This window comes from Thalia democratica, chromosome 9 (genome assembly GCF_965202585.1).
Source record: "Thalia democratica chromosome 9, ktThaDemo2.hap1.1, whole genome shotgun sequence".
NCBI classification, from domain to species: domain Eukaryota; kingdom Metazoa; phylum Chordata; class Thaliacea; order Salpida; family Salpidae; genus Thalia; species Thalia democratica.
Genome location: NC_139173.1, coordinates 27,281,334 through 27,307,683, shown reverse-complemented (window position 1 = coordinate 27,307,683; position 26,350 = coordinate 27,281,334). Strand labels below are relative to the sequence as shown.

General features: G+C 28.1%; 2 protein-coding genes and 3 non-coding genes across 5 annotated transcripts in view; 2 read left to right on the top strand and 3 right to left on the bottom strand.

The window, feature by feature from the left end:
• LOC145844432 (transcription factor A, mitochondrial-like) lies at nucleotides 1-7,440 on the top strand. The gene is made up of 6 exons (XM_082951830.1): nucleotides 1-82; nucleotides 2,397-2,509; nucleotides 3,609-3,679; nucleotides 5,405-5,554; nucleotides 6,155-6,316; nucleotides 6,910-7,440. Exons 1-6 carry the CDS (start codon nucleotides 24-26, stop codon nucleotides 7,042-7,044), a joined length of 690 nt encoding a protein of 229 aa, XP_082807956.1. The 5' UTR covers nucleotides 1-23; the 3' UTR covers nucleotides 7,045-7,440.
• Nucleotides 7,441-13,328: 5,888 nt separating this feature from the next.
• Nucleotides 13,329-26,350, bottom strand: part of LOC145845140 (protein dachsous-like) — a 49,376-nt gene continuing 36,354 nt past the window's right edge. The window contains exons 37-52 of the mRNA XM_082952562.1: nucleotides 24,271-24,405; nucleotides 23,635-23,924; nucleotides 23,170-23,344; nucleotides 22,741-22,852; nucleotides 22,513-22,613; nucleotides 22,063-22,248; nucleotides 21,483-21,605; nucleotides 21,027-21,173; nucleotides 19,209-19,396; nucleotides 18,709-18,898; nucleotides 17,465-17,666; nucleotides 17,025-17,145; nucleotides 16,192-16,324; nucleotides 15,929-16,025; nucleotides 15,366-15,694; nucleotides 13,329-13,945 (exon numbers count right to left, since the gene is read on the bottom strand). Coding sequence (XP_082808688.1) covers nucleotides 13,412-13,945; nucleotides 15,366-15,694; nucleotides 15,929-16,025; nucleotides 16,192-16,324; nucleotides 17,025-17,145; nucleotides 17,465-17,666; nucleotides 18,709-18,898; nucleotides 19,209-19,396; nucleotides 21,027-21,173; nucleotides 21,483-21,605; nucleotides 22,063-22,248; nucleotides 22,513-22,613; nucleotides 22,741-22,852; nucleotides 23,170-23,344; nucleotides 23,635-23,924; nucleotides 24,271-24,405 — 3,063 coding nt within the window. The 3' untranslated portion in view covers nucleotides 13,329-13,411. The remainder of the gene's footprint in view (nucleotides 13,946-15,365; nucleotides 15,695-15,928; nucleotides 16,026-16,191; nucleotides 16,325-17,024; nucleotides 17,146-17,464; nucleotides 17,667-18,708; nucleotides 18,899-19,208; nucleotides 19,397-21,026; nucleotides 21,174-21,482; nucleotides 21,606-22,062; nucleotides 22,249-22,512; nucleotides 22,614-22,740; nucleotides 22,853-23,169; nucleotides 23,345-23,634; nucleotides 23,925-24,270; nucleotides 24,406-26,350) is intronic.
• Trnam-cau (transfer RNA methionine (anticodon CAU)) lies at nucleotides 14,219-14,291 on the bottom strand. Its single transcript has one exon. It is a non-coding gene; the product is annotated as a tRNA-Met (tRNA).
• On the bottom strand, nucleotides 17,997-18,069 carry Trnam-cau (transfer RNA methionine (anticodon CAU)). Its single transcript has one exon. It is a non-coding gene; the product is annotated as a tRNA-Met (tRNA).
• Trnai-uau (transfer RNA isoleucine (anticodon UAU)) lies at nucleotides 26,076-26,165 on the top strand. The gene is given in 2 exon segments: nucleotides 26,076-26,113; nucleotides 26,130-26,165. It is a non-coding gene; the product is annotated as a tRNA-Ile (tRNA).

The window sequence follows — 26,350 nt, the reverse complement described above, 5'->3', positions numbered from 1 at the left end:
CACACTTATTAGTAATAGGAAAAATGAATGGAGGATTTCTACAAAAGTTGTCAGCATTGTCATTAAAATGTCCTACAAAGTTGTTAGTATTTGTTTTTAAACGTAATAGTTCAATTATATTAATGTTTGTTTAGTTGATAATGTTTGTAAGCTAGTTTTGTAAATCTAAAAAGTTACTTTTCAATTTTAAATTGTAATTTAATAGTTTAAAATTATACATTCTTTAGACTATAGTAAATTTTAAAAGATCTGTATAAAATTCAAGCACTAAGATATTATTATTTTTAATTCATAGTACTATTTAGAACAAATTTGATAAGATTGTTTAGGTGACAAAGACAAGTTTACATCATTTTTAAATTCTTTACTTATAATTAATTTAACCTTATTTTGTAGTCCATAAAAACCTAAAAGTTAATGTTTCTTTTGAAATTTTTATTGCATTATACGATTATATTATCTTAAAGCTTTTCATATAATCTCAACTTATAGCATTAAATACTAAAGAAAAAATTATTTTCTTGTTAATTTAAAGCAATTACTTTAACCATACAAGAGATTTTTTGTTAAAATGCATAAGTTGTAAGTAATTGTTTAAAGTTCAATGAAATACTAAGTTAATTTAGATATCTATTTATTATAACAATTAAATTAATTATATATTTTTTATAAATTTCAAAAGTATAGCGTTAGTGTTGAACCATGCTTTAATTTTGATTAAAAATAAGTTTATAATCTAGCATATAAAATATTAGAATTTAAAAAATGTTGATTTTAAACTATATTTTTAAATCTTGTAATGATAACTAACCTTAAAAGGCATTGTGATAGTTAAAAAAAAACATAGTAAACACAACAAGTATCCAAAACAAAATAAATTGGCTAAAGCTGAAAGAAGTATTAAAAAGTTTAAATAACTTTTATCTTGTTTAGTATATATTTGAGTTAATCAGCTTATTTTAACAATAAATGTTAAAATATACTACACTAAACAAGTATAAATGCCTTATAAACAAACATTCACTAGTGTATCATTTAAGTAATGCAAGTTAATTTCTAGTGTACTACTATTTATTTATTTATTTCTGGTCTAGGAAAGTTTTCAAAATTTATAAAAGTTTGAACAAACATTTTAATGTATAGTGTATAAGATTTCCAATACTAGTAAGATTTAATTAAAGTTTGCTGTCTTAAGTACTTATATATAACTATGTGTAACACCAAAAATAAATTTAATGTTAAAATTTATTAAAAGTGCATAAATTATAGTAGTTGCTAACATGTTTTTGGTACTATTAGTCATATCATGCATTTTATATATTTTTTCATTTTCAAAATTTTATCTCTTTATCACAGACTAATACCATGTCAGCTTTGTTTTTTGGCAAACTTTTCTGTTTCTACACGATTCTGATATCTTTTAAATCACATATCAACTTAAAAATGTCTATAGCCGGTGTGAATACTGGCATGACAATTTAAATGTTTTTTTTATCAAAATTTTAGTTGCAAGTTTCACATTGATGAGGCTTTTCTTTAACAAGATACAAGATGTGTCATTTTCTGACCATGTTTTCAACTAATTTTTTTTTGCTGTGTATCAACATTTGCTTACTTAAGCTATCTTTTCTAGTAAATTATTTATAACACTGGTCACGTCACAATCAAATGATTTTTAGAAAGTGTGATCAAATGCATGCAGTTTTAAATCATATTCTTTTTTAAGAAAATTACCCTGCAACTGATTGGCTGACAATTCCTTTTAAACAGATATATTTATGCCTTTGGCTGTTGTCTTTACCATATTGACTATGACTTATTAATTATTGCATGATAGTCGGAGTCTTTAAGCTTATTAAAGTATAAACAAGTTTTTTTAAACAACAGTTTGTGTTTATGAACAACAATTGATTTGAGCACTAGTTGATAACTTTCTAAAATGCATATACTTCTACTATTTGTCATTAAATTTAAAATATTTTTATATTTTTGAATAATTTCATACACAATTAACTTTTAAATCATTTACAAGTAAGAAAAGGTTCTGAAACAATATAATCATTACTTGTTTAAAATTTGTTCTAATATAAATAACTAGCTAAAAACTAACAAAACTTTTCAAAATTCAATTTAAATGTAAATCAGTAATGTTTAACTTTTTATTAAGAAACTAAACATAAACAAATTACATTATCATCAACACTGTAAAGTACGTTGTTGAAATTTGCATCATTTTTATTTTTTCTTTTCAATAAAAGTTTTAATTTTTATTATTGTTTATCAAACATGAATACTACAATCATAAACACTGTAAAGTAAGCTACAAACTCACATGTTGAAATTTTGCACCAACATGTTTTTTGTAAATACAATACTGTTTATTATTTTTCAAACAGGTTGGAAGCGCCATGCTCACTGTTTGCATCAAGTTTTTCCACCAGCCCACCCACCAGACCGGGCAACCCCTTTGTGCTCTTCTTGAAGGACAAGCAACCGCAAAAACCAAAAAGTTAGTTTGTTGATTCGTTTCTAACTTTAAGCTTAAAAAGGTAAAAACCAATAAAAAAGTATTGGTTTTTGTTCGTACAAACCTTTATGATTTATTATGGAGTTAATTAATTATATAACTTTAATTGCCTTAATTCTTCCAAAAATTTAATCAAAAAGACAAATTTATTTTATAACAGTTCTAAAATTGAAATAATGACCAACAAAAATTTGGTGACTAGATTAAAAATTCAAATCTTTCAGTGAGTTTTTACTTAATTAGATGTTTATATCATTCATACCAAAGTAAATTGTAAATCATGGTTATGGTTTTCATGAATTTAGTTCAATATAAATATCTCAACAGGTATTTATACCTGACAATTTTTTTTGTCATTCTTATGGTTTTAAAAGAAGTCTCTAACAGTACTTAACTTCAAAATGATAAAGATTTATTACACAATAACTACAAAAAAAAACAAATGACTACAGTTACAATTATCAAAACTAAATTTTTAATGAATGTTGATGTTTTCATTTGAATAATCTTGGTCGACTTAATTTTGCCAAATGCAATGAAAAACTACTTACTACATTCTCATTAAGTTATTATACTGTAAATTAGTAAAGTTAAGATTAGGAAAATTTTTAAAGTTACTGATTTTAAGAGGTGTAACACTTTTTTACTTCAAGTTTAATTTAGTATTAAACGGAATTACATAGTTTATAAATTAAACATTTTTATCAATTTGCAGCATTGTTTTTATTCTTTATTGTATTGCTTTCAAATAAAACCTTTGCTATCGTATCATTTTAATATTTTTCTTAATATTTAATTAGTTGTTTTAGTTGTATACATATAATATTGTTTTCATCATAAACATATTTTTATAGGTGTTGTAGTAAGTTTTTTAATAAAAAAACTTTTATTATAGTAAATTAAGTTTTTCTTTGAAATTTTTAATTATAGTAATCTATTTACGATCAATAATAATCTACAGACAACTTTGACTAATTTGCAAGTTTAAAAAATTTATACAAATTGTTGTTAAAAGTATTTTTAGTAAATAAACAATATATTTATGTTTTATACTCATCTAAAGTTTAATCTATTGCTACAGATATGGCTCAAAAAGATTTTGTGAAAAAGCAATCTAAAGAATGGAACATGTTAAATGACTTTTCAAAACAGGTCAGAATTGTTTCTTGCAAAAGACAGAGTTAATTATATCAGGGTTGCCATTCGGTCAGGAAAAGTCAGGAAAAATTTTTTAAAATGACAAAAGTCAGGAAAAGTCAGGAAAAAATGGGGGGTTTTGAAAAAAAGTCAGGAAGTTTGATAAAATAAAAAAGAAGTCAGATTTTGTCAGTTTAAATTTACAAAATTCCTTGTTTTCCGAAGCCTTTAAATGGTAAAAATTAATTAAAAGTCCTTTAAAGTCAGAAAAAAATTCCAAAATTTTCCTAGAAATTTACAAAAATATTTAATTTTATTTCCAATGCCTTCATCTGGTATAAATTAGTAAAATAGCCTTTATAAAACTGCAAAAGTTTCTATTAACATATTGAACAGCTTTTTATAGATTCAAGTGTTAGATTATGTATTTAAGAATAAGTTTAATTTAAGAGTTTGATTTAAAAAAGTCAGGAAAATTTTGGTAAAAAGTCAGGAAATTTTTCTCTGCTTGATCAGTGGCAACCATGTTATATAAACATTGTTAATTAGTTGAAAATATTTTTCACTACATAAACTAATATTAATCACTATAAAAAGCAATATTAATATACTACAGTGAGTTTAACGTTATAAAAATAAAAAGTTTTGAAGTAGTTAGCTTAGGTTAAAACTTATAGTACACATTATAATAATACAAACAAATGTTAACTAATAAAAGTTTATATTTTATTACAAAGCTATCACAATGTATTGTTTTAATTTTACTAGTATTAATTTTTATCTATAAGTGGAATTTTTGTTTTGTATACTTTGAGGTTGATATAATTTAAATACACTAGTTTAAAATTTAGACATCAACCCAGTTGTAATTTTGAACCAGGCTCAATACATACCATGATGTTTTACAAGTCTGTCAATAAAAAAAACAAACGCTAGTAGTAAGTAACTAACACTTAAATTTAATCAAGCTTATAATGTGATTAATCTCAAAATCCAAGGTTGCCAATCTCCATTAAGCAAACAAAAGCTTTGTCACAGTAACTAGTTAGTAATAATGAAACAAACCTGACAATAATAGTAGTTTTTTATAACCTCAGATGTAGGTTAAACTTGTAGTATTTGTTCATTTTACTTCTCCACGTATTAGTCTATTGCACCTAAGTATAAAATCAAAACCGTTTACATCAATGAGTAAATTTAGATGTTTTTATGATTTATTTTGGTGATTTTTATCCTGTTTATCAAATTTTTAGAGTTATTAAAAAAATAAGGATCCCATTAGACAGCAAATCACGAGAATCTAGCAATTAGATTTTTGTTTAGGTAAAGTGCTGCTTATTTATTTTATTTTTTTGTAAATCTAGGCTTGGTCATTTTGAGCAAATACAGCTTTAAAAAAAAGACAACGTTTTTTTCAACGTTTTGCACCCTTCTGACGTCATAATTTGCTGAAGTAGTACAACAACTCATGTTTTGAACAACCATTTCAAGAATACTTAGATTTGAACTATAATTTCATACACAAATTTCTACTGTTTGTTTAAAAAAATTAAGGTTTATCAACTACCGTTGTTGATAAGTAAAATGGATAGCTTATTATTTTAGTTTTTAGGAAATATCAATGATAATCAATAGAGATGGCCACAGCAATTCAACAACTTACTTATACTTTCAACAACTTTAGAAGATTGTATAAGTGAACTTCAGTGTAAAATACAAATTACCACTGACATTCAACAGAGATACCTGCTGGAGTTTGAGGAGGAGATGGAGAAGTACAAGCAGGAGAAGGAGAGGTGGATGAGCGAAGTGTCGGATTTCGAGAGGGACCTGATCAGGCAGGAGAGGATCAACAAGAAGGAGGCCAGGGTCAAGAGGAAAAAGCTGAAAGTGAATTATTTAGATTAACTTTTATATTTATTTTTTTTATGTGTGACTATTAAGTTTTCTGTTAACTGTTCGATTTATTGCAAAAAGCTACTTTTTAGTCAATTATTTTTTAGTAAGTTTTTATTAGTTTTTTTTGTGAAACTAGCTGACAGTATCTTGGTACTAGCCAGATAGTTTTTTTATGAGTTGTTAATGAGCTTTTTAGTTAATACTTTCCATTAAAATATTTACAAGTAATTTAAGAAAGTTGTATTAGTTAAACTTTAATTTTGTTAAAATTGTTTTTTGATTCTATTTAATCATTTTTATGTTATGTCAACAATTTTAAAGTCCTTGAAAATATATTTAAATTATATTATTAAAACAAAAATTACTTGTGATTTTATTTTTGATATTTATATTTAAAGATGAAACTAGTTCACTTAGTTTTTTCACAATAGCAAAAAATCACAATATGTTCGCATATTTAAAAAGTATTTTTTGTAAGAGGGTATTAATTTTGAGTAGTTTAAAAGCTTTCCTCTAAAGCTAATTTTAAATGTTTGTAACATTTTTAATATGTTAAATGTAAACATTATTTTAAATGTTTATAAATAATAGGAAGAACGTGAGTTCAACAAGCCGAAGATGCCCCTGCACGGATACTCGTTGTTCCTGAAGAGCGAGTACAAGAAGTACTACATCAGGAGCGTTGAGGACAGCAGGAAGGCGATGAGGGAAATAGCCGCCACGTGGTCCAACATGTCAGACACTCTGAAAAATGTGGGATTTGTGTTGTGTTATAAATAGAAGTAAAAGTAATTGTCCTAAGTTTATCATAATGAAATCTTACCAGTGTTTATTTTCCAGATACTCTAAAAAACGTTGGCTTGTACTGTATATTATATTTAACTAAAGCGGAAGTAATAGAACTTCTTTTTTTTTTAAATTTTATCTTATTTTTAGATTTGTTGTTTTATAACTTGAATTTTAGTCTTTGAGTTTGAATTTTTATTAAGTGCGTGTATAAAGTGGTAGATTTTCTTTATCCAGTATTCAAGTTAAAAACAGGTCAAAACCAAAACAAATAGAGGTACAAGATCAAGAGTGTTGAGGACAAGAGCATATATGCAATATATATATAAATATATACATATAAATATAAAGTTATAATAATTTTTAACAGAGGTACAAGAACAAGAGTGTTGAGGACAAGAGCATATATGCAATATATATATAAATATATACATATAAATATAAAGTTATAATAATTTTTAACAGAGGTACAAGAACAAGAGTGTTGAGGACAAGAGCATATATGCAATATATATATAAATATATACATATAAATATAAAGTTATAATAATTTTTAACAGAGGTACAAGAACAAGAGTGTTGAGGACAAGAGCAGGTACGATCAGGAGATGATGGAATACGTAGCGAGGTTGAAGCAGGCGCAGAGGGAAGATCTCGTGCCAAGATCCATGAAGAAGCATCTGAAAAATCTTTGATTCAAGAAGTACGCGGTACAAGTGCATCTATATAAATATGATAAGATTTTACTGGTTTGATGATTTTGTTGTAGTTTAAAAAAAGTTTTTAGTTTAATAATATCTATTCCTTTCAGAAGTGTTTGAAATTTTTTGATTTCATACAAGTGCTTGGATTTAAATGTAATAAGATTTACTGGTTTGCCTACTGTTTAGTTGGTGATTTTGTTTTAAATAGAAAAAAAAGTTTTCAATTTATAGTATCAATTTTTGTGTTTTGATCATATTTTTATGTATGTTAAGGGTTTTGTTAAGCAAAACGTTAAGTTTCGCTTTTGGGTTTCGTTTTGTATGATAGACAATTTTTTCAATGTTAATATTTGTAAATATTTTAAATTTGCTCAATAAAATTTGGTAAATTTGTTTTATTACGCTTTAATGTCATTTTTTTGTATAAATAGAAGCAGTTAAATTACTTTTTTTACTTTTTGACTTAAAGCTAAATATACTCGAATCTGTTTTCTGATATTTAACAATTATTTATTGAGTTATCTAACAAAAACTTACAATTTTAGAAAGCATAACATCATAAGTAGTGATGTACCGGACCCACAATTTCGGGTCCGGCCGGACCCGGATCCGGACTTTTTTTTTAAATTAGAATCCGGCCGGAACCGGATCCGGACTTTTTTTTCAAATTAGAATCCGGCCGGAACCGGATCCGGACTTTTTTTTCAAATTAGAGTCCGGCCGGAACCGGATCCGGACTTTTTTTTCAAATTAGAATCCGGCCGGATCCGGATATCAGACAAAAATAGCAATATCCGGCCGGACCCGGATAGTGAGTCCGGTACATCACTAGAATAAACTAGGCTGAGTCAGAATGAGGTTTTTAAAAACTGAAAAAAAAGAACTTTAATCTAATAATAAGTAGAACAGCTAGCCACAAGGTTTACAAATTTAGGTGTTATTTACAATTAAAAATCTGAAATTAAGTTCTTGAACAAAATACACTAGAAAATTACAAAGTATTGAAAACTGGATTAGCTCAAACTCATTCAAAATCTAAAAGAATACTAGCCTGAGTTTTTATAAAAAACTAAACTAGCCTGAGGCAGCCCAAGATTTTCTAAAATTCCCAAAAATTTTCAAACTAGTAGGGTTGCCACTGTTTAAGTCAATAAAACTAGCTAGAGTGAGTATAAACAAGCCTGAGTCAGAATGAGGTTTTTAAAAACTGAAAAAATTACTTTAATCTAATAATCAGTAGAACAGCTAGCAAAGGTTGACAATTTGGTAGTAAAGTTGTGGACTGATTGTGGTACACTTAACTTATTAGTACTACTCATTATAATTAAATCCTATCTTATTTAACTAATATCTAAGAAATACTAAATTCTTACTGAGACTACTTTCTATAATCAGACACGACAGTTTTGAGTAATGAATCTTTTATATAAAACACAACAAGAAAAACTAGTATATACAAAATTTTTAATTACTTTGGTAACACTTTAAAAACTGGAAGCTATTTAAATCTATATCAAAAGACTTAAAACAAAAAAATAAAAATTAAATAAAACTTTTAGTAAACAAAAAACTGTAAAATTTTTAATAAACTATTAAACTATAAATCTGGCTTAAATACTTAAACAATTAAATACCCGTTGAAATATTCACTTTTAAAACAAAACACTATTTACAATAAGCATTCACGAAAACGTTCAAGATATTTTGTTGCTTCAAGCTACACGCCAAACTAACTAACTGCTTACATATAAACTGCCTCTCATGTTATGATGTTTTGTTGCATCAGTATTTAGTTTGAAACATTTCGTCATATGATTCTCATTGGCTCGTACATTCAACCGTATTAACTCTAAATATTCTCTGAGCTCAACTTTAAACAATAAATAATGCAAGTATTCATTCCAAAGTTTTAAATTTTACAACATATGTAAATAGTTGCATTTCATGAAATGTTTATTTCATAGTTTAAATGTAAACAAATGTAAATTAGTCACGTGTAGAAAATGAGCCAATCACGGTAGGTGTTTAATTTTAACTGACGAAAATGACTCTTATTAATTTACACAGGGTTTGTTTTTGAAAAAATACTTTTCAGTATGCTCTTTTTTACTAACTAGATCCGGATCTCTGTTAGGATCCGGCCGGACCCGGATCCGGACTTTTTTTTCAAATTAGAATCCGGCCGGAACCGGATCCGGACTTTTTTTTCAAATTAGAATCCGGCCGGATCCGGATATCAGACAAAAATGGCAATATCCGGCCGGACCCGGATAGTGAGTCCGGTACATCACTAATCATAAGTATGTTTAAAACTAACAAATCGTTACGATTTAACTTACACAAACTATTAAATATCGTAAACAAAATGATTGTAGATGAAGCTGTAATTATTCTTATATAATGTAGTTCACTTTTAAACAGTTAAGTTATACACCAGTTTGTTTGGGATCAATTAGTATACATAAAGTATGCAACCGAGACATAATTCTACAATTAATTAAAATAAAAATTTTTTATAGCAAATTGCTGCAAGATCAATTTCATTTTAAAAAGTATTTATTCTTAAATTTAAACATTTGAGTGTATGATAAACTTTCCTAATAGAGGTTTACTTAATTTTTGAAGCTTTATGCAAGTTTTTAATAAGTATAATTAAAATTTTAGGTAGTTATCTTCAATTCAATCTAAAAATTATAATAACAAAGTCTTGGAACCTTCGTTCTTTTTAATGTTATAGATGTATATTAAGGGTTTCTTCGAGGGCTAACTATACTACTTAAGAAATATTCCCATTCTATAATTTTTGTTCAAAACCTCCCCTAAAAACATGTTACTTTAACAATTTTTTTAGTTTTAGTACAACTAGTATAATGATATTGATACGTATTATGTAAAATTACTACAGTACTTAAATAAAGTCAGTTATCAACTTTTCATTAGTCTAAGTACAAAGTCTTAGTGACATCGATTAATTATTTTTATGTTAAAATAACGTATCAATTTAAACATTGTTTTATAATTCAACACGAGTTTGCGTTAGTTACAGTTGTTTTTTGCCATAAAAAATATACTTTATAATACCGAATCCTTTGCTTCTCGATGATGTAGCTAAAATATTTTATAAAAAATTGCTGGCTAAAGTTAAAAGGTTGGTTTACAGTTTGCTTTTACATAAAAATTGAATTTAAAAAATGCTGTTAAAAATATAACAGTAACAAGGCAATATGGTTTACTACATGCTTCTGAAAAATATTAAATAGACAAAAAAAAAATAGTTAAAAAGCCATTTGAAATTTCAAACAATAGTTCAGACACATATAAAAAGTATTTATAAGTACATATAAGATTATTATTGGGTAGACACTTTTTACAAACTACAGTTCTTATAGCTTAATTGAACGAATAAATATGTTCTAACTTTATAAGATAATTAAAAATTAACTTTGAATATTAAATAAGCTACAAATTCATTGGCCAATGCTTGAGTATTTTATGAATACAACCCTAATATACGTCCATAAAAGTCCTTGTTCAAAATTTCATACACTAAGGCTATTGACTAATGCATGCATCGATATATGGACAATTGAAGTGAAATAAGTATAATTTCACATAAATTTCCAACAAGGCTATCCTACTTAGTATATGTTAAAAACCACTAACTTTATAGTTGGTCAAAAACTTACATAAAGCGAAAGATAAATATTCTTAATATTGAAACTTTAAGTGTAATACATAGAAAGTACGTATAATAAAAATAATCAATTTATTACTTTTCAATAAATAAAGTAGTTTGGTATCTTACATATTTCACTTTTAGTAAAAAAATTTAAAATAAACTAAGATTTCTATAATACTTGTAATGCTTACGAGTTTGATTTTGAAGTCAAGGCCCTTAGAAAAATTATAAAGAAGTGTAAAGAAAAGGTTTTAAGGCTAAGTTTCTTCTAAAATTCTGAAAAATTTATCAATGGCCTCATTTACTCTTTTATCAACCAACTTTATTAGAAATGAAAATATTTTAAGCTAATAATTCATAGTATGAGTTACTGGCAGAATTTTTTGAGGTTTAAAAATACAAGTTTAAATTTTAAACACAATAATTTTTAGCTAAATAGTCCGAACTTTTTTAAAGATAGCTGTGTACAATTAAGGAAAATATCTTTTTACACTTAAAACTATTTGCATAATTAACTATTTCTGTTGAAGTTTTTAGATACCTTAAGTACAATGAGAAAAACTGTTTGTTCTCTAACAGCTTACTATTCAATTTTATCTTTATAACCTTGATACTTTTTCTTTGTCTGCTTGTTAATGTTGATGCATATATGTGTTAAACGCTTTTATTGACTCCTAGTGTAATATCTTTATTTTAATATTTTAATTAAAATATTAGAGAAAGTAGAAATAACCTAAAGTTAACTATGCAAAAATATTATTATTGAAGTATAACACTATTTGTCTATGATGAGGTTTCATTTCTTTGAAAATAAAAAATATTTGAAAGTGTGAAAGAATATATTTTAAATATTGATTTATTTGCAGATAAATGATATTCTATACAAAAGTGAATCAGTAGTAGCTTGCAAAATACTAAATACTTTTTTTTAAGTAGTATTCAGTTAAGTGGTCTAGCAACAATGACATTTTATTTTGTAAATTTATTAAAATTTTAAACAAGTTTCACATTTTTTAAGTTGTATTTTAAGTTTAATACGTAATAAGTCTCTTATAAATAAGAATTTTTTTTATAGTAGTTGTATGGCCACCCTGACTTTGTATGTTTTAGATGTCTTAAAATGTAAGGAATAAATTAAAAATTCATAGTTTTTGTTACAGCTATCATTTTATCAATAAAAAATGAAATAAATGTCATTCTTACATTATTTATTCACATAACTTTGTATTCACTAGTTTAAAGCACTAATTAATTTACCTTAGTTAAAATCTTAAGGTAACAGATATAATTTGGTGTTGTAGTTTAGACGTACTGTTATTTTACGATTGACAGCATTAAAAAAAAACTATTTTTAATAAACTTAAAGGATAAAACATGTTTTATTTCATTTAGCCTAGCCAGACATAGTAGTTGAAATTTCACATGTTTAATACAGTAGAATGTGATTTTTTAAATCTGTGTAATAAGTTAATATACCCTAGCAGTACAAACTCTATACCTACTGTTTAAATCTTTATTAACAAATAGTGTAATTTTATACTTAGAATTTTTGTAAATAATTGTTTAATTAAAAATATTTTAAGCATAGTTTACTTAGAAACACATTTAAAAACCCGCTATAAAATGGAACAACAATTCAACCCATTAAGGTCTAAAACTATTGAAACACCTAGAAACAATATAACATTTTACGCAAACTGCTAGCAGCTTCTTATAGAGGACAGTTATATTTTGATTTGTTTCTACTTAATGAGACTGGTGTAAAAATTCTAACGGTAACTATGTCATATCTATTGTAACTTGTTTTAAATATGTCTTCACCACTCATTTTAAATTCGGTGCACAGTAAAATATTTTATAACATTTAATATACTTTTAAAAATCCTTGCAATAAGCCGCTTATATTCTTTTAAGAAAATTAGTCATGGAGGATTTTTTTAACAGTTATTCTGTATTAAGAAAATCTTTTCAGATAGTGCAACTATTTTTTGCTTATATATTTGAATAAATCTTCTTAACTAAAGTATTTATCAACCAAATAAAAAGTGTACGATCTTAGCTCAACTTGAATAAATAAAAAGCATTTAAAGAGTATTTTGGCAAGAGATTTTATTTTAAAACGAATAGCAATGAATAAAAACGAAGACACTTTTGTGATAAAGAAATAAGATGAAACAGAGGTCTTGAAACTATTTAACTTATTCTATTTGGTTAAAGAAGACGGATTAACTGTTGTTTCTTAGATACTAAAAAAAAGAACATGATTTTTAAACAATGCAAATTATAATTAGTGTCACGATTAAAGTTTTAAAGTAAAATAAAAGTATTATTATAATAAAACCTCACAATTTGAAAGAAAGAAAAAAGAATTAAAGGCGCAAAAATACTGCATATATCAAAAAAACGTCAATTTACTTTATAAAGCTGGATAATTAAGTTTTACATAATTAACAAGTAATAAGTTTCAGAGTTTAAATAAAAAATAAACAAACAAAAATTTAAGTAGTAATTAATATTAGTTAATCTTAAAGTTAAATTAAACATACTAGTATATTTTTTTTTTAATAATATACCAACAATTTTTTTTTTGTAATCTTATTTCGTAAATACCTTTAAACTAAAGAAGAAAAAACAAAGAATTGCCTAAACTGTACATTATGACGTCACACAGTTATGACGTCACACGAACACCATTTTCTCCTCATGCGGCTGGTTGATGGCCACTCCGCTATCGTGCTCCTCCTCCTTTCTCCTCAAGCTGCCTCCACTCCCCGACGACAACTTTCTCCTTCTCCTCTTCATTGTGACGTCATAAGACGGAGGGACCATCTGAGTGACGTCACGGTGACGTTGAAGCTGGTTGGAGGAAATTCTCAGGAGTTGCGGCTGCGGTTTCTTCAGTTCTCCCTGCATCAACGATGACGTCATCAGCGGAGGCCTTTCTCCTCGGTGTGACGTCATCACGTGGTTGCCGCGACGCAATCGAGAAATTTCCCCGATGACGTGCGAGAGGGGCGGGTGCTCGGGAGCCCACTGTGGCGTCATATTGTTGTCGCTGACGTCATCGTCGGGCGACGAAATGGGGAGTTTCCCCCGGATGAGACTCTCGTAGTTGCCCCTGCCGAGGAGTATTGAAGGGGGAAGGTCGGAGGTTTGCTGGGAGGAAGTCGACTGTGACGCGATCGACGGTGACGTCACTCTTTTGTTCTGCTGCTGTGTTAAATTATACGTCATAGTAATAATAAAACAACATTAGTTTAATAACGTTTTTAAACTAAATTGATAAAAAAAGTTAGTAATACTAAATCTTTAATTATTAATGAAAAATAATCAAGTACAATCAAAAATAATTAATTATAAAATTCAAGCAGATAAAATTTAAAATAGTAACAATAAAACAACATTAGTTTAATAATTAATGAAAAATAATCAAGTACAATCAAAAATAATTAATTATGAAATTCAGCAGATAAAATTTAAAAAAGGTGCCCCGTGTGAGGATCGAACTCACGACCTTCAGATTATGAGACTGACGCGCTGCCTACTGCGCCAACGGGGCACACATCTACAACTGGTTTGTTGCCGATATAAACCATTGTACTTACCATTGTAACGTTTGTAAGACAATGGAAGTATATAAAGTTGGTGAATAGGTATTTTTTACCAGAGAATGTTGGAATAAAAATATAATGTTTATGATAAAGTTGTTGCGGAATGTAGGAATAAAAAGCTTACTTTTGATTGTTGTTTGTCTTTTTTTGTTAGGCATTCATAACGTTGATTAATAAAAAGTGTTGTTAGTTATAATTCATTTTAAAACAAATCTGTGTAAATACTTGTTTTTTACATAACTAGTAGTTACTGTTACAAAACGTATGTTAAATACTTTTAATTAAAAAAAAAATTATTGTGTTAAAAATTTTTTATCCCCTTTTACAATGTTATGCGGTTTTTGTACTTTTTTTTTCTTAAAATTTCAAGTTTTAACTTTTTTCTGTTGAATATTTTCTAACAAGCTAAACTTTTATATACATTAAAAATAAATGGTCGAAAAATTCTGTTTTGTTGTTTTGCCCGTTGATCCTATACATACTTGCGTTGAATGGAAATTTATCTCGTTTTTTATTTGCTTAACTAAAGAATAATTTGTGTTTGTATCAGTTTTATATGTAAAACTATACTTGTTTTTATTCCTGCTTCGATAGTAATTTTAAAATCCTTAGTTATTTATTTTTTTAGAGCTGATAATTATTTTTCCGCAAATGATTAGTTTTTAGTCCAGTCGAATTATGTGATAAGTTTACTACATTTTTAACACTATTGTGAGTGTAAGTTGGTGTTTGAAAACTGCTTGTATTTATAATATTGCGTTACTTAAACACTAAATTTTCGAGCAACATATCATTTTAAATTACACATTTGTACATTACTTCAAAGTAGTCATTTTTTAACTTGTCCCCGAATTATCACCTGAAGCTATGATGTACCAAAACTCTCAACAAGTACTAGAAACTATCATTCTTTATAGTTATAAAAGTTACAGTTTTGTAAAAAAGTTTAAAGTGTTTATATTCAAACGCATGTATATATCTTCAATGTTTAAAATTTACCCAAAATAAATTATTTTAATTACCTGATCGTTCATAAACGATGGGGGGCCGACAAAAACTGTTCCCTGTTTGATGACGTTTCCGTGGCAACCGTGGTTGACGACATTGTTACCGTGGCCACTGTGGTACCCGCGTGACATCAGCGACGGGGGAAGTTTCAACGAGTGGTTGGGGAAAACCCCGTTTTGAAGGTTTCCGTTCGGCGAAAAACCGGAACTCGAAGATTTTTTGATCCGCTGACTTGCCGCCTCGTGATTGGCTGAAACAATTCTGCCGCTGTGACGCGCCGTCGATGACGTAACAATGCTAAGAGTGTCCATCGACATGAAGTTTGATGACGCCATCAGTGATGCTGAATTTAATATTTACCAACTTTTTCGACATAAAAAACTCTTAGCATTAAATTTTTAATTGTAGTTTCAATTCTACTGTATTTTTTAATACTTTTAAGTTACAAAGTTAAGTTATTTACAAATTAGAAAATAAACCTGTAAAATTTAAACATAGATTACTTCAATGACTTTATTTTTTTACAATAAAAGTAATTATGCATCTACTTAGAAATATTTTAAAATGTTAAACAAACATTGGTGGCATGATTGATTTATTTTTTCTGTTTTTTGGGAAATGCTTGAGTATTTGTTATTTTCACGAATTGAGTTCTTAACATCCCCGTTTTGTTTCTATTAATTGAAATAAAAATAATAAATTGCAGTCATTAAATAAAATATACAAGTTATGTGTAATTTTAAACCAGTATAACTTATATTAACAGTAAGTAAATCACAATAACAGTTTGATAAATATTTTAAAAAGTTATTGAACTTTTTTAAATAAAAATTAACTTACATTGAATTTTTTATTAAACGTTGGTTTTCCGTTTCTCAAAGTTCCGTTTGAATTTTTACAATCTGACTTTCCGTCAATAGATGTTAAATTTATTTCTCCGTTCATTTTGCGGTTCGCTTTTTTCTTTTGAGCTCTGAACAAAACAGTCTTTAGAGAATATAACTCTACTAAAAATGTTAAGATTTTAATTTTAAGTTTAATAAAACATTTTAGAAGTTATAAAAAATCAACCATAGACTTTTTATTACAAACTTTAGGATTTTTTATTCATCTAGAAAATGTTTTGGAAAAGTTACCAATTGTTTCCAACATTTTATGATTGAAAAACAGCTCAAAGCTCTTTAAAGAGGGTCGGCTGCAGTAGTAATGTTTAAGAAACTTGTTTTATTCATAACATTGTGCAAATGAGGTTAAGTAATAACACATCAGTACATTAATAACATCTAAGCTTCTATCTTTAATCTATATTATCAAAAATTTTTGGTCTGACCCCCTAACCCACTTTGCCTAAGCATATATCAAATAAATCAAAATATTAAATTCATTAAAGAAATTTAAAATAAAAAGAAGTAAATTTTATCTAGTTAAAAGCGCCTAGAATTTGCAGCTGATAGCTTTAAAGTCTCTAAATCTTTAAACCAAAAAGGAAAAACAGTGTTAAAACAAAATGTTATAAAATATTAAATGAATAAGCTACTAAAAAAGTATAAACCAAATAAAAAAAAAAACACATTTTCTTTTGCAGTAAACAAAAATAAATAAGAACAAGTAAGTTACCTTTACAAACATAACTCATAACAAATAAATGAAAATAATTTTAATAATAAACCAACTTGAGGTATTTTCTTCTGAATACGAACAAAGCAGTGATGAAGAAGAGAGTTATGAATGATCCGACGATCCCGCAAACTAAATAGATGACTTCCGTGGAAGTCAACAGTGGCTCCGGTACGTCTGTATATAAACAGTATATAATTTTATAAGTATATTGTTAATCAATACATCTGGTGGTGTAATACGTTTCTTAAAAGCCGTCTAATGTTGCTATTCGTGTATAAAGTAAGCATTTAACTTTAAATCATCTCGTTTATATTTATCAATAAAGTATTAAGAAATTAATAAAAACTCTGTACAATATATTCCCAAAAGAAATACCTCTTAAGTTCTACTTAGATAACACAAACAAAATATAAAAAACACTTTAAAATTGTTTTCTTTTCATCTGAATAACACAAGTTTTCAAATACTTACTTATTTTTAAAAATATACAAACTTGTGACTAGTATCTTGACATCGGTGTGGGCACTCATTTTTCCCGATAACGAAGTTGCGGTTATTCGGTAAGTGCGGTTGATCGCTTCCACGTAGTGTGACGTCACAAATATGCTTCCGGTGAGCGAGCTTACGCGCAACATCTCCTGTGACGTGATAGAGTACAGTATGACGTCACCACCGTCTCGATCTGTGGCTTGCACCTGAAAGTTATTGAAAAGTTAATGACTATGTTGAGACTTTAATTTAGTATTTTTCATGTCAACTTGTAACTAATACAGCGAAAAAAATAAAATAATCAAATAAGATAAGTATAACGACTTTTATTTTATTGAAAAACGTTGATTGAAGTTAATTTTTTTTTAACGTTTGACAGTTTATTTATGAGAATAGTTTTATTAAGTACTTGTATGAAATAAAAAACTACAATAATTATTTTTAAAAAGTGTTCTGTGATTTGTCATACTCTTTCCCATTTTTAAAGAGTGAAATTTAAAACAAAGTTATTCAAATTAAAAATGAATAACAAAGGATGCCCCGTGTGAGGATCGAACTCACGACCTTCAGATTATGAGACTGACGCGCTGCCTACTGCGCCAACGGGGCACACATATGCAACTGGATTGTTGCGAATATAAAGTATTGTATTTACCAGTGTTACGTAATAAATACAACAGAAGCAAGGCTTACATAATTAAATTTATTGTTTGTGTGAGAAAAAGTAACTCTAAAAGTAATGAATTTAAATCAACTTTTGCGTTTAAAGCAACACATCACATAATTTATAAAATTTATTTAAAGCACTTTTAAAGCTAAACTGTTAAGTAAATAAATTTTGTAAATAAAAAGAAGTACAATCGAAATATTTTTTTAAAAGCTATAAAAGAATGTAAAATTGGATTAATTTTATTTACACAAATTGTATTTTAATTCTGAATTAAACTAAAAAGTTGATTAAAACTATACGAAGCTAAATTAATATAACTATTTTTTATGATTTACAGTTTTTGTTCAGAACGTTTTTAATTTAGCTAATTTTACTGAAATTTTAATCAAAAAGGCTTCAAAATAAATAATACTTATTATGCAATTTTTTTGAAAGTTATGAACTATAAAAACGTTATTTAATAACAATCAATACTACAGCCGTTTTTTTTAAACCTTCTCAAGCTAAAAATCTAAATCTATTATATAAAAGAAATAAAAATTCCACAGAAAAAAAAACTTTATGACATCACAACCAACTTTGCCGACGAAATAATCCGGCGGCGAGTTGTAAGGCACGATGAATGACGTCACTTTGCGCGGGAAATGGGGAGGGTACTCGTCGAGGGGAAGTACCTGGATGGAAACTCTAACCGAGTCACGTGACTTTCCTGACCAATCAAATGCTTGCATCTCGAAATCGAAAGAACTGCGGGTTTCGTAGTCCAAACTGAACGCAACTTGTTATATTAACATTTTATATATTAATAATATATTTAATTAAATGATAAACTTGCGCTTGAGTTTAAACCAATTTATGATGTATTGTACACAAAATTGTCGTAAAAAATTGACCGAAACCACCGACAGTAAGAAAAAACTAAGTATTAAAAGTTTTAATGTGTACGAACAAGCAGTTAATGTAGTATATAAAAAAGTTTATGGGAACAAAAATTATTTTTAATAATTATAATAACTTAAACTAACACCGTATTTTGATAATATTATATTAAAAACTAAATATTTTCTTAACTACAAACCCGTTTGGGGCGAAAACTTTTCCGTTTTTGGGGTCAACTTCTACCAAGTTGTGCAGGTTCTTACCATTAGGTGCGCTGTTGTTAGTGGCAACCTTGTAGGTGGTGAGGCCCTTTTCCCCACCATCGTTGTCATTGGCAACCAGGGTGAACAAAGTGGCGTTTGACAAGTTTACTTCCTGGACCAGAACCTGAAAAATTATTAAAAGAGTTCAGAAAGGAAAAGTTTACTTGAAATTAGACCAACTAAAAGAAGATCTTAATAAAATTAATTAAAAAACTTTCTAAATTTGTTAAATTCAAAAAAAGCTGACGTAGACATCGAAAAATAACTATTAAATTATTCAGAATTAGTGATGTACCGGACCCACAATTTCGGGTCCGGCCGGACCCGGATCCGGACTTTTTTTTCAAGTTAGAATCCGGCCGGAACCGGACCCGGACTTTTTTTTCAAATTAGAATCCGGCCGGAACCGGACCCGGACTTTTTTTTCAAATTAGAATCCGGCCGGAACCGGATCCGGACTTTTTTTTTAAATTAGAGTCCGGCCGGATCCGGATATCAGACAAAAATGACAATATCCGGCCGAACCCGGATAGTGTACCCAGCTAGCAAAGGTTGACAATTTAGTAGTAAAGTTGTGGACTGATTGTGGTACACTTAACTTATTAGTACTACCCATCATAATTAAATGTTCAATATTACTACCTACCTTATTTAATTAATATCTAATAAGTACTAAATTCTAACTGAGACTACTTTCTATAATCAGACACGACAGTTTTGAGTGATGAATCTTTTATACAAAACAAAACAAGAAATACTAGTATATACAAAATTATTAATTACTTTGGTAACATTTTAAAAACTGGAAGCTATTTAAATCTATATCAAAAGACTTAAAACAATAAACTTTAAATTAAATAAAACTTTTAGTAAAAAATAAACTGTAAAATTTTTAATAAACTATTTAACTATAAACCTAGCTTAAATATGTAAACAATTAAACAACAGTTAAAATATTCACTTTTAAAACAAAACACGACTTACAATAAGCATTAACAAAAAAGTTCAAGATATTTTGTTGTTTCAAGCTGCATACCAAACTAACTAACTGCTTACATATAAACTGCCTGTCATGTTCTGATGTTTTGTTGCATCAGTATTTAGTTTGAAACATTTGGTCATATGATTCTCATTGGCTCGTACATTCAAATTACTCTTATTAACTCTAAATATTCTCTGAGCTCAACTTTAAACAATAAATAATGCAAGTATTCATTCCAAATTTTTCAATTTTACAACATATGTAAAGAGTTGCATTTCTGAAATGTTTATTTCATAGTTTAAATGTAAACAAATGTAAATTAGTCACGTGTACAAAATGAGCCAATCACGGTTTTATTATTAGTTTACACAGGGTTTGTTTTTGAAAAAATACTTTTCAGTATGCTTTTTTTTACTAACTAGATCCGGGTCCGGCCGGATCTCTGTTAGGATCCGGCCGGACCCGGATCCGGATTTTTTTTTCAAATTAGAATCCGGCCGGAACCGGACCCGGACTTTTTTTTCAAATTAGAATCCGGCCGGAACCGGATCCGGACTTTTTTTTTCAAATTAGAGTCCGGCCGGATCCGGATATCAGACAAAAATGGCAATATCCGGCCGGACCCGGACCCGGATAGTGAGTCCGGTACATCACTATTCAGAATAAACTGAAAATGAACACACTGATTAGATTTGTAGAAGGTGAGAAGTTACGAAATAGTATAAGTATTACTGATTAATTTGGTATATTTTAGGACAAAACGATGTTTTACCTGGAAGAACTGTAAGGCGAAAAAAGGTTGGAATTCGTTGACGTCCAAAACTTCAACTCGAACAACTGCAGTTGCTCGCAACTTCTTTGTTGTGTCATAAGCCATCAGTGTTACGTCATAAGAAGATATTCTTTCAAAATCCAAGCTCTGCATTCGTTTGTTATCGAAATATTAGATATATGAAGAAAAACTTTAATTAAAACATTTAGTTCATTTTATCACGTCATTACTTCAAAATTTACACTACGGAGATATAAGCTATTAAGTTTTTTTTTTTTCTTTGTTATATCGTTTAACATTTTGATTAAAAAACCGACATAACGTATTGATTTAAAAAGAAAGCATTTTACTTTTCAAGGAGCTTCAGCTAAATATTTACAATAAACATCAAATGCTATGATGTATTTTAAAAATATATCAACTATGTTAAAAGTACTGAACAAAATACAAATTTACTTTAGAGTTGAGATTGATGCAATTGTTTTTTAACGAAGGGCATTTTGTCAGGTACAAGTTGGAGTCCTTGTTTCCTGAAACTACTGAGAATTTAACATCATTTCCCGGTCCTTTTACTGAAAGCTGTGAAATCAATTTTTTTCAGTTAAAATGCTTTATAAATAGTGATAAAAACAACATAATGTTTGCCGTCGATTTTAGGTTGCAATAGTTTTTGCTCATAATTAAGAATTAAGAACTTAGAAAAATATAAAACCTGAAAACTTTATTTAATAAAAGCGTTAATATATTTGTTTTTTAATAAAACAGCAAAACTTTATATCTTATAAAATCTTTATGTAGTAACATTTTAGATATCTTAGAAACTAGTTTATATATAACGTTAGTTGTAATGGAAAATAAATTCTTAGCCATGAACTGCTTCACTAGTTTAAAAAGTAGTTTTAAAACTAAGTGTTTTGACTTTTAATATTTAATTGTTGTACATTTCACTTTTCTGTACTAAACTTAAAAAACTGAAAACAAAAATTTGTTAATTGTTTGAAAAAACATTTTACTTTCATTATGGTTTTATACTAACTGATTGAATGAAAACGTTTTGGTCAAAAGTAGGTTCTTGAACTTCGACGTGATAGAACTCTTTTTCAAAACTCATTGAACCATCACGGATTTTATCAATTTTATTATTAGTAGCAGTTTCTGCAGGCAGTTGGAGTTTTAGGAGACTGTTTGGCTTAAACTTCAATTTTTCATCAAAATTTGTTCCCTGTAAGTATAATTATTCAGAAATGTAGACTATAGACTATTTAAGGGTAAGTAATATAATTTCAATATTTCTTTTTGTAGTCTATTATCTTTAAAGATCAAAAACTTTTTTCCAGTTTTGTTCAATTGAAACTAAAGCAAAAGAAACTATATAATGTCTATACAAGTCTAGTGATGAAGCTGAAACAGCAGCTTAAAATGCAATTATATTTGTATGCAAAGAAGTCAACATATTTTACAAAACAAAAATATTGTAAATACTAACCACTTTAACAACTGCGATATTTTCGTGCACAGAATCGCTCGATTTTACTTGAAATGTTTTTGGCGGGAAACTTTCTTCAATCTTATTACTTGTGATGACACCTTTTTAGATAAAAATACAAAAACTAACTTCAAAACTGTATTCTATGAAATTTATTATCAATCCAGTTTTATCATATGAAATAAAAAACAAAAAAATTAAGTATCTAAAATGAATATAAAAAAATACCTGTTTGTTTGTTAATAGAGAAATATTTATTATCGCCAACAATCTCAAAAGTAACAACATCCGAAACATCTTTGTCAGTGCAAGTGATTTTCATTGTATCATTTGACTTAAACTGAAAATAATCATTAATATTTAGTGCTCTAAAAATGTTCTATTAAATCATAATACTTTAAAACTAAGATAAACACAGTTTTTTATAATACCACACCACTATACCTAATTAAGATTATAATCTTCAACTTAAAACTAAATGGGACAATGTTATTACTTTACCACAAAAAAAAAAAAGCAAATCAAAGAAATTTTACTAAAAAAAAAACACTTGTAATAATTAAATCAGTAAGCATATTTAAACAAAACAGCAGATGAAAACTTTATTTAAATGTTTATTCAAAAAGTATGATGAAAATAATACAAACAAAAACTGACCCTGTAAACCGGAGGATTGACATCAAACGCAGGAATATTGTCGTTTACATCTTGAATGTTTAACTGTAACGACGTTTCAACTGTGAACTCGCCATCAGACAAAGTGACAATAAGCTCGATGTTTCTCATCACTTCGCGGTCCAGTTGTTTTCTCAACACTATCTCTCCGTTGTTTCTGAACGTGAAAAATATAAAAAAACGTATTCTATATTAAAGTATCAAGTACCACATTGTTTTTTGCACAAAAATAGAAGTTGAGATCTAAAACAACTTTGCAAGAAAACTGAATTTGTTATTCACAGAATACTTAAAAAAAAAGTTAAATCTTGTAAAACCATAAATAAAACAAAAATTTTAACTTTAATACTCTTTTACTTGAAAAAAAAAATTTAAAGATATAAAATTTAACACAGACAAAGCCTATTTTAAAAATATTAAAAAACTATCCATAAAACAAACAAAAACCTGTGAATGGTGAAATACTCGTTGGACTTTTCCCCCTTCAAACCAAAACGTGGTCTCGCGACTTCGCCCTGATCGTTGTCTTTACTGCTTGCGTGCGCCACCGAACGACCAACTTGAAAATCTTCAGAAATCACCTCCCTGACGTTGGTCGGCATGACGATCGCGGGTCGGTTGTCGTTGACGGCCGTGACGTGAACCACGACGACAGCGCCCCTGGCGGAAGTTCTGGACGGAAGGCCGCGGTCCGTGGCGGTTACGGTGAAAGTGAGCTCACCGGTTGGACCCGAAATCTTAAATTAAATATATGTTCGTGACCTTAAAAAATTAATTATCAGTTTTGTAATATTCAAAAACTCCTCTGTGAAAGCAAATCGGAAAGTTAACAAAAAGAAGCGAAACAACATAGTTTTATCAAAAAAATTATAGCTTTGCATTAATTTATACCTAGAAAAAATGTTTAATAAAGCACAGCGCAAAAAATAACTTTTTTTTATATAGAGCTTGTTGAAACTTAAGTAGTTTAGTATTTATATGTACAGAAAAAATAAAAACCAGCCATTTTTTACCGTTTAACAATTAACAAAAAAAGTATTCAATAATTTTTAGAATCACCTATTTCAAAAATTTAAATCAAACTTCTCTATCGAGTTGGTGAATTGACGTGACAATTCCGTTTTGGTCCACTTCAAAATAATCCAAATTAAAAAATCCCCTTTCTACTTTGTAGTCTATAATCCCGTTTATTCCCGAATCCACATCGTAAGCTTTGACCTGTCAAATAAAAAAAAATTTAAATTTGTAAACGTTAAAGTGGTGTAACTTTTAAAATTAAGTTAAATATTAAAAAAAAACGTTTTCTATCTAGACGAGTTTGGAATATGTAAAAAAATATTAAACAAAAATTTATCACCAACATACACACTTTTTATTTTTAAAATTTTTGCCATTTTAAATTTTTATCGTTATAGAGTAGGGGTGGGCAATGTTTTTAAATCAACGGGCCGGATCCGGAAAAAATTAGTCATTTGCGGGCTGGAGCATCTCGAATAAGTTATTTACCGGATCCGGTATCCGGATCTAGCCATGTAATGACTTTTTAGATCCAAATCCTACTAGATACTAATTTTAAATCGAGATCCGGATCCGGTCGGATTCTAGTTTAAATAAAAGTTTTGGATCCGGCCGGAATCTAATTTTATAGATACAGTTGATCACTTTTTTGAATTTTCTAAATTCACAAAACTTTTTCAAGTCTGACAGCTTAAGATGTAGATTGAGACATGTCACATGTTCAAATATTAACTTTAAACATAATTGACATTGTAATTGACAAAGGTACGTAAATAAAATATCGTACTTAAAAAAACACTTTGCTTGAGGTAATGTGACAAAAATATATTCCAACTAAGTTAGAACTGTAATGAAACTAACATTTCATTTTAGTATTTTAAAGCTTGTGAATAAATATGGAATTTTTTGTAACAATAAAAGCTTTTCCAAAACATTTTTCATTATTTTCAAAACAAGCTTTTCCAAAACAAGTTTTATAACTCTTAAAACAATTTTCTAAAACAATAAACAATATTGTTTACTTAAAGGAGTTACATTTGTTTCAGTGCTTATAAAACGGAATTTTACTTGCATTCTTCCAGTGCAGTAGCAGTTTCGGCAGAGCATTCGGCAAGTGTGCTTTAAGTTAAAATGCATTTTAAACACGTTAGATTTAAGAACTATTTTCTTGTGTGTTTAACTTTAGTTCTCGTATAGAGTGATGTAATTGTATCTTTGTGTTTTTTAGTTTATGTAAATAAAATATAAGTGTTGTTTTGATTGTTGTACTATCGACTTTAATAATCCATATTACCCCCCTTAATAACATCTCTGTATCGAGACAGAACAACACAAAATATAAGAACAAAATGTTGTATATATTATTACACAATAAATTATAAAGTCATTTTTAGCATGTTTTTAAAGTTTTATAAAAATTTATAATATTGACCCTTTGCGGGCCTGTCACTTCGCTTGCGGGCCGGTCATTTTCATTTGCGGGCCGGATCTTATTAAAATTTAAAAAACGGTCGGGGGCCGGTCATTTTCACCCGCGGGCCGTACGTTGCCCACCCCTATTATAGAGGAAAAGGTAAGACAGATGTTATTCTACCATAAAAAAGTATATAGTTGATAATTTTGTTTAGTTTGTTAAACATAGCTTAAAACAAACTATTGACCCTCAAATTTTTATATAAATTGAATAAAAACTTCAGTTGAAGATAAGGCATCAGTTTATTAGAAAGACTAACATTTACATTTATATGTGTTACAGAAAATTATTAATAAAAGCAAGTAAGTTTAAAAAAAATCAAAATTAAACTAAAAACAATTAGTATACTTAAAATATTATCTAAAATATAGCAAACTTGGCAAAATCTAGATGCGTAGCTCCCGTGGCGCAATCGGTTAGCGCGCCGTACTTATAAGATAGTATCGGAGAAATGCGGAGGTTGTGAGTTCGAGCCTCACCGGGAGCACCTTTTTATTCAAAAAATTTTGAATATATATATTTTTTCATATTTTTAACTTAATAATGGAATAAAATAAATTTTTGAAAAAAAAAAGTTATTGTTGGATTTAATTTAACTATTTACAATAAATTGTTACTCATTTTCCTTCTCCTATCAAAGTTTTTTAACTGGTATGCTTACTTTTTTTAACT